The sequence below is a fragment of the Caloenas nicobarica genome, chromosome Z, assembly GCF_036013445.1.
Source record: "Caloenas nicobarica isolate bCalNic1 chromosome Z, bCalNic1.hap1, whole genome shotgun sequence".
NCBI lineage: Eukaryota > Metazoa > Chordata > Aves > Columbiformes > Columbidae > Caloenas > Caloenas nicobarica.
The window spans coordinates 61,332,953-61,345,532 of NC_088284.1; the positions used below are offsets into that span (position 1 = coordinate 61,332,953).

General features: G+C 35.3%; 1 protein-coding gene across 2 annotated transcripts in view; it reads left to right on the plus strand.

Moving 5' to 3' along the window:
- KDM4C (lysine demethylase 4C) overlaps positions 1-12,580 on the plus strand; it is a 265,656-nt gene that overhangs the window by 230,391 nt on the left and 22,685 nt on the right. For both annotated transcript variants that reach the window (XM_065655476.1, XM_065655477.1), the window contains 2 exons: positions 3,358-3,543; positions 10,365-10,535. In XM_065655476.1, coding sequence (XP_065511548.1) covers positions 3,358-3,543; positions 10,365-10,535 — 357 coding nt within the window. The remainder of the gene's footprint in view (positions 1-3,357; positions 3,544-10,364; positions 10,536-12,580) is intronic.

The window sequence follows — 12,580 nt, forward strand, 5'->3', positions numbered from 1 at the left end:
AAAGCACAGAATTTTAGGCTGTAGGACTAAAGAAACTTATTTCTCTTCAGCAAAAATATGTTGATTGTAGTGGTTCCTATTTTGATTAATAGACATATGTTTGAGGCTAGTTATAATGATTCAGAATTCATGGTCCAAAACAACAATTACTTTTGTACCAACCTAATACATATGTGTACTTTTCAAAATTCATGCCTAAGTTTAAGGCTTATTGTAAAGCTGATGTACATCTGCATCATCCCATTCAGTGTTTTACCTGTACAAAAGATACAGCATCTTACAAATAAGAGGAGACATATTCCATTATTTGCCAACCTTGATTACTTTCATGCTTTGTGAAAGACCAGCTTTCAGAATTTTTCTGGTATTCCGTAAGTGCAGGGAGAAATAGGATTTTTTTTTTCCCCTCCATATACCATAACATTTTTTCCCTGTTCATAGCCATGACCTTAATCTTTTTGATACCTGAAAAGTGTTAAGTGTAGCAAAAAGGATTAATGTGTGTTTGAAGTTGACTGATGTAACAACTATCTTCCTTGTATTTGGCAGCAACATGGATTCATCTCACAATTAAAACACAGGAAGTATTTTCACTTTCTTCATGCAACTTGAAGTCCGCATTTACATAATGCTATATGGGGCAGAAGTATTCCTTTTACATAAGAGTAAATCTGAAGTAATTTCAGTTTTCATCAGTATTACTATAATTTTAGTCCAGCATGGTGGGAATCAGAATATAGTCAATAGTAATTTGACAACTTTTTTTAAATTAATTTTTTCAGTACTTTTGAGTTGCAACTCTGAAAAGTACTTTGAAAAATAACTTTTCTTACAATATGTCAGTTTGTCTAATATGCTCTTCCTAAATTAATCTATGCTGGAACGGCATAGCTTAACTTCATCCTTCGTTTTACAAGGAATGATGAAGTTTTGCTCTAAATTCTGTGGATTTGGCCAGCCCAATTAATGTGCTAAACTTTCAGTTTTCCCAACTGCAGTTCCAGCTTCCCTTTCAGCATCTCTCACTGTCCTCGTATTACTTTTGTTTTCCTCAGGTTTTCCACTGCTGAAAGGTGATAAGCCTTAAAATATTGAAATAGAACAACCGTACATATATATAGTTGTAAGTGCATCTTTTTCTGAAGCATCTATCGTGTAATGTAGTGGTTTAGATTTCTGCATCTCCCAGGTTTTCATGATACCTTCGTAAGATGCTGAAGAAACTTAGAGCCACATTGTAGTGTTCGCATATTTGCCACTGTGCAGAACTGCAGGCAGTAATTTAAGAGGATTAGCATTTTGTGTGGTAACATACTTCCTTACTGCTAGTTTAGCTGCACATTACTGTTTCCCTTTTCCCTATTATCTACATTTTGTTTGAATGGCATTTTTTGTTGAGTGTTTTAGTCAGATCATGCAGCCTCAGCCATTTGTTGTTTTATTGTTTCTGATCCTTTTGTTGTTGTTTTATTTTTTATTTTTTAAATACTCATATGTGTTTTATACTTCTGTCTTCTTTCATTAAGCTGACTGGTGAAATTGTGTGTATATCTGTATGAAAAAGCATTCAAAAGGATGTGTGTATTTGCATGAACTCAGTGTGTAGACATTACACATAATAGATTTCCATTGTATTTTCTTTCTGGAATTCCCGTTTTACTGGGTTTAGAATATGTATATGTAAAAAAAACTTCAAGCTTCCTCGAGAAAAAGTTACTTGACTTATCTGAAAATGGCTTCATGAGCATGAATATGAATGTGCACAGAGATATCAGCATATCAGTGAAGTCTCTGGAACATTTCTTTTGATGGCGAAATCATCTTTATCTCTTACTAGTCTTTCAAACTTGATGCTGCTACAGCTGACTGAGCCGAGTTCTGGTCCTTGTAGTGAATGATAGTGTGCTGGTTTGACTGAAAATGAGTTAATTTTCTTCATGCAATTAGAAACGTTTCTTTTTAATAGCTAGCATGGTTGTTATTTGGACTTAGTTCGAGAACAAGAGATAACACCCGGGACAGAGTTAAAGTTTCTAATTGCTGTGGTCTGAGAGCCAAGGACACTCTGAGCAGCGAGGAAGGGCGGCATGGATGGGGCAGAGCCGACTGACATCCAGGCTGATCAATGGGAGCATTCCATCCCATTAGCGTCATGCTTCATATTTGAGGAGAGTTGGGATCTCCCAACCTCTCTCTCTCTGGCTCTTCTCTTTGCTCTCGGAGACCTGTTCGTGGGAGTTCTGTTTGGGACGTTTAGTTCAGCCTTGCAGAGAGGCCTCTGGGCCTTTCTGCCTTTTTCCTCCCTTCTCTCTCCGGGATCGGCTGTTTGTGACCAGGTGCTGCTTCCTGGGACTGGCTGCTCCGTGTGGATGGAGTTTGTGAGGAGTTGCATTGGGTATCTTTAATATTACATTCTATTTATATTTTTATATATACATATATATATATTACTAGTAGTGTATTAGTATTTTGTTATTTTATTAAGCCGTGTTTATCTCAACCCAAATTTCTCCCTTCCCTTTCAATTTGCTCTGTTATTTGGGGAGAGTGGAGCAGGGAGGGTGAGTGAGTGGCTGTCGTGGTTATATTGCTAACTCAGGTTAAACCGCGACAGATAGGTAAAATTTTTAACCAAGTTCCAGCTGCCAGATGCTACTCTTGATTCTGCTTGTACAAAGACATGCAGGCTGTTGGCTTTCAGTGGGTAGATATGAAGGCAGAATTTGAAGAGTTTTTTGCATTCAGAATCATGCGTGAACTAGAACCCTGCACGACTGATGAGCTTGACAGAGCTAGCACTTGCAAAGAGCATTTTTTCAGTCACTGAGTGCCAGAAGCCATTGAAACTCTGCAAGTGCTGGATCATACAATAAAATTTTTGCAGATTTTCTTCAGAATATGGAAATGAATAAACAATAAAACAAAATTGTCTGGTAAAATGGGAGGAAGAATTTGATGAGAGTTAATTTGAAATACTTCAAATTATTAACCATACAGTAAATATAAATCAAAATTATTCTTACTCATCTTCCCAGCTTAGGCAGACAAGAGAATCTTTAACAAAATCAGTGACTAGCAAATTTAAAACAAATGGAAGTAATCACTATTCCAGCAGTATGTTTTCATCAGAACAGACCATCTTCAGAGTAATGTAAAAAAGGCAAAAATGCTATCTATTAATTATCATATTACTGAGTTACTTTGTAATTCACAAATGCTGGTTCTTTTGCCATGCCTGTTGCAAACTATAGAATGTAATTGGTGAAGCACAAATAGCTTTTCAATCCTTGAGATACTTGGAGAAGTCAATGGAGTTGGGGTAGTATGGTAAATATTCTGTGTATTTTCCTTCTACAGAAATGTATCTTCTGCCGACAGAGAATTAAGAAGATCTCTGGTGCCTGCATTCAGTGTTCATATGGACGCTGCCCAGCCTCCTTCCATGTTACCTGTGCCCATGCTGCAGGAGTGCTGATGGAACCTGATGACTGGCCATACGTTGTCTACATCACATGTTTCAGGCACAAGATCAACCAAAATGTGGTAAGGAATTTGTTTCCTTATTTGTTAATTGCAGAATTAAAGTATGTTTCCAGAGAAAATGGAAGAAAGGATCCACAACATATATTATAATAGTTCCGTCTGTCATATTTCCATACATAGCAAACTATTACTTCTTGAAAGATTTTTCTTATGCCATTACCTGGTAGAAATTATATGCCTAACACATTTTTGCATTAGCATCATTGTTGAATGTGTTGTTTTGACAGCCAGAACAAGTATTTGAGTTCTCTGTTTTGTTAACCCTGAGTGTATTATAAATATCCACATCACAGTATCTTGCAAATACTCACAGATAGTGTGAGATAAAGGAAATGCTGTATATGTAAGTTATTTGTTCTGCAGCCAAAGAGTGTTTTGCAAATATCCAATTATAATTATTCTGTCATCTGGCAAAGTAACACTGTTATGTCATGAAAATTCATGTTATTACTGTGCCTTTTTATTTCTAGCCTGTGCTAAGGAGGAACCTTTAATTTTAGATGAGACACATGAAGAATTAGTTATTATTGTCTTGTAGGTTTTAATGTCTTTTATTCTAATGATTGTTATTATCTTAGTTAAGAGAGACCTCTTAACATTTTTCATGGGCTTTTAAAATTGTATTTTGTTTCCTAGCAAGTTAGTAAGTCAAGTAAGTTACTCAAGGTGACAATTCGCAAGTTGCAAACTTTTAATCTCCTTTATACATAAGCAGTCAAAGAAAGAAACCCGGGTAATGTCTTCATAATATATGTTTTTCTTTCAAGGCATTGTCAGTGAATCTTTGGTCTTACTGACAAGACTACTGAAGAGTAAGATGTTCTTTCGAGTGTAGTAAAATGTAAAGCCTCCCAACTAGGGTAATCGGTCAGTCCTGAGGGTTCAATCTGCTGGTGGTTCTTAAAAAGGGTAACAAATTGTGTGTTTGGATTTAAAATTTACACAGAACTGTTAAGCCTTTTAAAGATTTTCTGTTTTTCAAAATGAATAAACACATGAAACCAGTACACTTCATGTGGTTTTAGTTTCTTCAAATATTTTTCAAGAAAATGAGTTTCATTTGAAAAACAAACTTAAAACTCTATCTATACAGGCAACCTAAGGTACTTTTCTTGGCTTTCTCGGAAAACATTATCATTAGTTGAAGATCACTGGGTTAAAATCATGGCCAGTAAAAATAGGACTGTTCTTCCCAAATATTTTCTCAGATTTGTTTGTGACAAATCTTTATACACTAGGTAGTGGGATTTACAGCAGTAGCTGAGAAGTTATTCTCCGATCAAATAGGACTTCCTGTATAATACTTTCATCTTTTCCCACTTCATTATGTATAATGCGTTTACTTCCTCAGCCCCTTAATTTTTCTGACTTCCTCTAATATATCTGTCTCTGATGCTGGAGTCTCCTGATGCTGTTAAACAATGCATGTGATTTTCTTCACCTTATCCGCTTTTATGAGACTAAATTGTAAATGTGCTGAAGTTTGGGATTATTCCTTCTATGTTTATACAGCACTTAATATAGTGGTATTATCTGTCCTAAACAGACATGTTAGTTACTAAGAGAAATACCTACAAAAAATGAAAACTGGATAGATTGTTGAAGGAGAATTTATAGTTTCAATGTAATAAAAAACAGTGCAGACTTTAGCACTTAACTTTCTCAGTGGACACTTTTTCTGGAATAGAAAATAAGTTATTAAATAGCTAATAGCTTGAATGGTAAGGAAAAAAAAAACACGTCCTCATCTGAAAAAAGCCCACAATAGTAGTAGAGTGACATGGCATCCCCTAAAATCTCTTTTTTCTTAGTGATTTTCTTGACCTGTGTTAGGTAGTGTCAAAGAGACAGCCACCAACTTTGGAGAAACAGAATTTTATGTGGCTATTATTTGAGAAGTTGTGTGAAGGGTGTTTAAAGTAGCTTGGAAAAAGACTATCATGTCCTTTCCTGAAACTCAGCACCAACCTTTTGAAAAAATTCTCTGTTATTATTTCCTGGGACTCAAATCTAAATCAGATTTGCAGAAGAGAAAGAAAAATTATGCTTTTTTGGGTTTTCATTTGGCCAATACTTAGAAAGATCAGATATTTTAAGAAGGAATCTTTTTCTGTGAATTTCTTAACTTTCTCCTGAGACGAAGGAGATTGCCATATGTTTGTATATGCTTGGTTTTATACTCTGTCTTTTGGATAATTAAACTAATCACATCTTTAAGCCTTTGGAAGTTTTTTCACCATTGGTTTTCTTGTTATGCTTTTCTTAGCTATTAGCTATTCCTTCATGCAGAAATTACATTGCTCTTCACCATTAGGCATAGCAATGTATCTTACTTGGAAGGAACTTTTTTCGTTTGTCTGCTTTTTTAGCTTCCTTGCTTGAAAGCAGAACAGGGGAATCATGCAGACTGAAATAATACACTCACTTTGCGATTTTTTACAGGAACCAAATAGATAGTCTTCTCAGCAAGGAAAAAAAAAATCTTTTCTGGGACTTAGCAGTTGAAAACGTTGTACATAAAGCAAGGACACTATTATTTCTCCTCATTTCAAGGAAATGAAATTTAAAATGTCTGATTTTTCACTGATGTTGTCTCTAGATATTGTGCCTAAATGCTTAGAGAACACCTGTGACTGCTGTTTTCTTCAAGTTTTAAAAAACCACCAAACAACCCAAAAGTCAGCAACCAAAGGGTGGCTTCTGGGCACTAGGAAAAACTGTGACATATATCTACAGTGGTATTGTAATATGTAAATCAATAAGGGTGCTCAACAAATATCTACCTAAATACAGATAAACATGCATTATTACTGGTACTAGTGTATCTCTTCACCTCAGGCAAGGACTTATTGCAATGATGAGGTGGAGTACGCATCAAGATTATTTACAGCTGTGATCTCAAGCAAATTGTGTTCAAATTATTTATCAATGTATTTTCACAAGTCTTTTTCACTAGGGATGAGACTATGTATTATCTTCAGGATTTTTTCATAGAGTACTATTTTAATGTCAGCCATGGAAAACAATGGCAGGTATTCTGGTGAAAAATCTTCATAAGGAAAATCAAAAGGGGAAGCACAATCCTTGTATCCATACAGTGCTGCCAAATGAAGTAAATAGAAAAATACTAAGAACTGGAGTTTTTAAATGTTGATATGACTTTTCAAAAACGTATTTTTTGGAGGTTCATGAACTCAAAACTAAGCATGCCTCTTGTATTTGCTGAAAATACAGATTTAGAAATAATACAAAAATTTGCTAGCAGGAAAGCTGGTTTATACAGAATGTTTCTGTTTCTTCCTGTCGCAGCCTATATTACTTTATGTATGTTTATTATGTAAACTGGAGTGTCAATATGCAAGGAATGCCCTGTGATTTACTATTATACTTACAGACATGGTCGTGTTTTTTTCATTTTTCTTCTTTGACTGTGCTTGTCTCTGGGCATGAAACATATCCCTCACACCTTTTTGTCACCTAACTGCAAGAACACTTGGAAGCACAGTTCAGAGCAGGTGCTGCAGATGGATTTGTTTTGATCAAAATAACTCTTCCATACACAAGGAAATGAGAAAAAGAAGTTGTATGCAACTATACTAACAGGAAAAAAAAAATCCCAAGAGATCCATACAAGAATAGCAAGGACAGTAGTGAGAGTCATAGGAAGCCAGCTGGAGGTAAACATACACTCACAGGTGATACTTCATTTCGAAAGTGTGATCAGAAGAGGCCATCTGGGCAGCCCCAGTTACGTGCAATTTGAAAGACTGTCTTTAGACGGGGCAATGATAGGAGTTGCAAAAGCCCTCTGGACAGCACTTGGAAAAACCTACTGTTGCTGCTTTTTGCACAATTTCACATTATCTTCTGCTATTATGGACCGGTTCTTACCTCTATAACACACAGAGAACAAAGGGGTACTGTCAAACAGAAGCTGTAGATTTTTTTGTCGAATAGCCAAGTAATGCAATGGCATTGTTTACTAACTACTTCCAGCTCTTTAACATCTCAGAGAGACTAAGGCATGCCTTAGGAAGGACATATTATTCAAAAATCATGAAGTGGCTCATTTTTGAAATCTCGTGCATCATTTCTATGCCTAAATTGCAGTTCCAAGGAGTGAGCTTAAAATGATGCTGTATCAAATAAGTCTCAAAATTTTGAGGATTGTCCATTAAAAATCATAGTCAGAGAAAGTTTCTAGGTATTCAGGCATACACCATATGCCAATTTCATTATAGTTATTATGGTTTCGTATACGTATAGTTTATAGATTTTATTTAAGATTTTTGTGTCCTGCCATCCAGAAAGTGAAGGAGAAAGTAATTTTCCCTCTTATTTTTTTGAAGTTTGCACACAGGAGAGGAGGTTAACTTTTTTTTCTTTGTATATGGTTGTTTTCTGTGTTTCTGCTTCTATCTTAGTTCATCCTTGGCTTAGGTGCTGTTAAAGAAAATCAAGCTTTTTAAACCACAGCTTTCTCAATAATCTGGTAACTACCACAGCTGTTTCTTTAATCTGATAGACTCCATTACATAACAACTGTCCTTTCTGATCAAAAATGACATTCTTAACATCAGTAAATTCTTAAGATTCTCTGGCAGGAAATGTTTTCTGAGACATGCAATCAATTACAGTGTGTGCTTGTCAATATTTTTTCTGGGAAATAAATCAAGAGTCCTATCAATATAACATACTAAAAAAATAATCTTGTCCTTCAGCTAGGATGCATTTCTGTTTTTATTTGTTCTAATGAGCAATGGCATTTCTTCTCTGAAAATTTTATTGTTAAATGAGCCTGTATTGTCTTTTAAAATATTATATTTGCCTTCCATCTTCTGTGAAAATTTCAGGTTTTAAAAACATTTAAACTTTGTAATACAGCTATTTCTCCTTGGGCTTCTGTACTATAATATCAAACTTTTTCTATTATCTCATATAAGTAAATCAATTAATACTCTCCAGTTTCCTTCTGATCCCTTCCCCCCAAATAACTGAATAGGCAAAAGTCAAGAATTGAAAGGTGAATTAGCATTTATGTTTGCATATGTTTCAAGATAAGATAAAAAGCACTAACATATTATCACTCCTGTGATAATACCAGTACATTATTATAAATGTAGTTAATTTTCCTACTTAGTCTAACTATAGACAGGTAAAATGAAGAAGAATTTTGTTATACGTGTAAATGGTTAAATAATTTGTGAGTACACTCAGAACATTATTTCTAGATAGCTTGAAAATGCTTTAGAAACATCATTGGGTTTTACTGTCTGACGTGACCTCAACTAAATCCTCCAAATGTGTATGTCAGGCAGAGCTCTGACACACAGAGATTTATTTAGTGCACTGTCTCCAGAAATGGTACAGAGTATTTGTACTTGGTTTGCCCTTAGATTGCAGGAGCAGAGAGGTTTAAAAGTTCCAAATCTCAGAAAACGGCCCAGGAAAGAAGCATGATAGCAACTACAGTCTTGGCAAAACCAGAAGTGTTCACGTTTAGGGTATGTTTTTCCTCTTCCCCAGAAGTATTGACATTATTATTAATGCTTGGAGTCTCACAAAAGAACTGATGCTATCTTTAGTTCTCCCTTTGGTATTATTGTTAAAAATTGTACAGCTGTGGCATTTTTCGGATTTTCACAGACACTTTTTAAGATTATTATATTGATTGAAGAATTCATTGCCTTTGAAGGTTTGAAAAGCAGTGCTAGAAAATTCAGTAATTACTTTAGCATATGTAATACAGTATTTTAAAGCTGTTTATATAAACATTTCTTTAAAAAAAAAAATGCTTAGTATATACCAGTGTAGTTGCCCCTTGTAGTAGCATCTCCCCTTATAAGTTCAGCTGTGTAGATATAGCCATAGTCACAACAACTTACTGTTGTGTAAACATATGGACCTATGTGAGGTAAGAAACAAGCAGTCAGGATTTGAAGAAACAAGTGCTCTTGATTTTATTTTTCCTGGTGAAGAAGGTTGCTTTTTAAATGGAAGTTTCATGGGGATTCATTAATTGGGAGCTGATCTGTAACAGCTGTCTGCATCATGTGAGCTTCTGAGGATTAGCTCACTTACAAGGTTCCAATCTTTTTTTTTCTAGAATCCATCAAGTAGTTATTGATGTAGAATTTTTGTATAGTTTAACAACCCCGTTACTCTTCTAATTGACAGAACTAGCTCTGAGGAATTAAAAACGAGAAAAGAAAAAAATTATTGTTAGTGATTTACTACATAAATAACGGATGCAGAATGATGAATGTTGTCTGAAGTTTTAAGGAAAAATTCTGCATAGTATGGGTTAAGAAGTTACCCCTACACTGCTGTAAACAGCTCTGACAAGAACTGGGTATGCATTTAGTTATTGCATCCGATTTAGCAAAATATTAAGCAATTATGTAGAATTACACTGAAATCCAGTACTTAAAGATCTCATCGTTTAAAACAATGCAAGACCATGCCCTGGATTCATCACATCTGACCTCTTCAAGCAAATTCTACAAATTATTCTACAAATAAAATTTATAAATATTTCTAATTGTGTGTTAGTGATCTAATGCAGAATAGTTAGAAGGTGTCAGTTGCAAAAATATTTTTGAGTGCTGTTATTCCTCAGATACCTTTTGTTTTCTCATAAAATGAAACTTTGTAGGTAAAACAAATTTGTGTGATCAGGATTGGAAGGAACAGTTTTGCATTTGAAATTTTTATATTGAGTGGTAAACTGTTATCAATTCTGTTCTGACACTGATAAATTTCTGATGAGTAAGGTGGTATTTTAAAATGACTTTTTCTTTTAAATTCTTCCTTTTTTCAAGAGAGCTAAAACATGTGAGAAGGCCATTACAGTTGGGCAGACAGTCATCACGAAACATAGGAATACACGGTACTATAGTTGCAGAGTCATAGGAGTGACATCTCAACTTTTCTATGAAGTCGTGTTTGATGATGGCTCTTTCAGTCTGGATACTTTTCCTGAAGACATTGTAGTAAGTACTTTCTCTGATACCTGTTCTTTCTGGTTTGGTGTTGGAGGTTTTGTTTGTTTATGGGGTTTTTTGTCATTTTTTATTGTTTTTTGGTTTGGGTTGGGGTTTTGGTTGTTTGTTTTTAAACTAGAGAGTTAGAACCTCTTGAACTACTTCTTTTGACCTTGAGAAGGTAGCGTCTTAATATTCAGTTCACGTTTGTTGCTTTTGCTCCTAAGAATGATTATTTCCTAATGCACTTCCAAACCTTGGTTGTTCTAATTAGTCTTTGCCATTCGACCAAATGAATCAAAATAATCTTACAAAGTATTTTAATTAAATAAGAAATATGTATTTAATAAAGGATATCAGAGAGGGAGTTCCATATATCCTTATCTGTCTCTCAGAGATAACTCGTAAAAATTCCTTGCTGAATAGAAAAATCCTGTTGCAATGGGAAGAATAGTTCTCAACAATCTGTTCTAACAACTTGTTTACACTGTCTGATATTTAGTTTCTGAGATTATGTTATGAATGATAAAAATCATCAGGGAGAAGAATGTGTAGTTTATTGCATTTCCAAAAAGCAACTGAGATTTTGATTTCCCTTATGCACCTATATAAAGTACCATGTTTTTCAAAACTGTTAAGGACCGTATTGTGCACTTAGTTAGCACATATGAACAAAATTTGGAGACAATTGGGGAAAGATTCTGTTTCCCTCCACATTTGCAATGAGTACCTTGTATGTTAACCTGTTCATCAGGTGCTGCTTGATGTCTTTCTCATTATATGACTCTAATCCTTGTTTACTTTCCATGCTACTCTGAGTCTTTTTTTATGCTGAACTGATATTTTTGGTGTACCTCCAGTAATAATCTCTAAATGTTAGAGTCTTCAGTGAACACTGGACTGCAAAAGTGCTGTTTGTTGCAAGACCACTTTTCACTTAGCCCTGTGTCCTTTTGTGCATGTGGATGGGAAGAGTTCGGCAGATGGAGCAGTGCGTAATACATGTTTTGCAGTCCAAGGGGTGCAACCCCCAGGAGTACTCCGTATTCTTTTCCTGCGAAAGTCTTTGAACTGTTCTGTTTTCTGCAGGCCTAATGTTTTCCTGGAAGTAGTGTCAGCTGACAGATATGTCAGTGGAAATGATACTGTTTTTCTTAGAAGCTTCTTAGTTATTGAAAAGTCTGATGCCTTTTGAAAATACGGTATTTGAAAGGGTACATTTCAGAGCAGTGTATGGGCATTGAGCTGTTTACCTCCCACTGGTCTTAATAGAAGACAGTCAGCAAATCCCTGTTACATGTCTTTGAAAATTTATCCTTTAATTCGAAACACTCCAAAAGGCTCCATTTAGGATCAAAGACATTCTGATTTAGGATGATCAAGATATTAAGCAAATGTGGCTGTATTGTTATTAGAAACCCCCTTTCGTGTATGCCTGCATCAAGGATCTGGTAAGGCAGAGATGAGAAACTGCTTGCCACCCTGGTGGGGTAGTCTGATGTCAAGCTAAGAATAAATGTAATCAGGTCTGGATATGCCTCAGTGCTTCTCAGATAGTGGGTGAACAACATAAAATTGTTTGATGGAAACACCAAACAAATTTCTCATTCCTTAGAGAAATCTTGTTGTGTTTTCATTAAATAATATACCTGCAGCAGTTACAGGAAGGGGAAAAAATGTTTTTTTTCTTCTGCCTGGACTAAAATTTGCTAATCCATGCAATGTGCGTATCAGGTGTTAGTGCCGCTGGGAGGACTTATTCATCAAATCTGGTGTGAAAGCATGTTGCTGCCTATTGAAGAACTTATTTTTGTAATCTGTTTTCACTTTTCAACCAGCTCACAAAGATAGCACAAGCTTTCTGCTTTTCCAGTATGTGCTGAATCCACTACATAATTTCAGCTCAGCTCACAATAGACCACAGTTCCAATGTTCAGACACAGTTATTTATTTTTAAGGAGAAAAACAGGGATCAGGGAAATTTCAGTCTTGAAACTTTGTGCAATTCTGTTTGCGTGTAAGCATTTAACAACTACCAAAGCAAGGCATACATT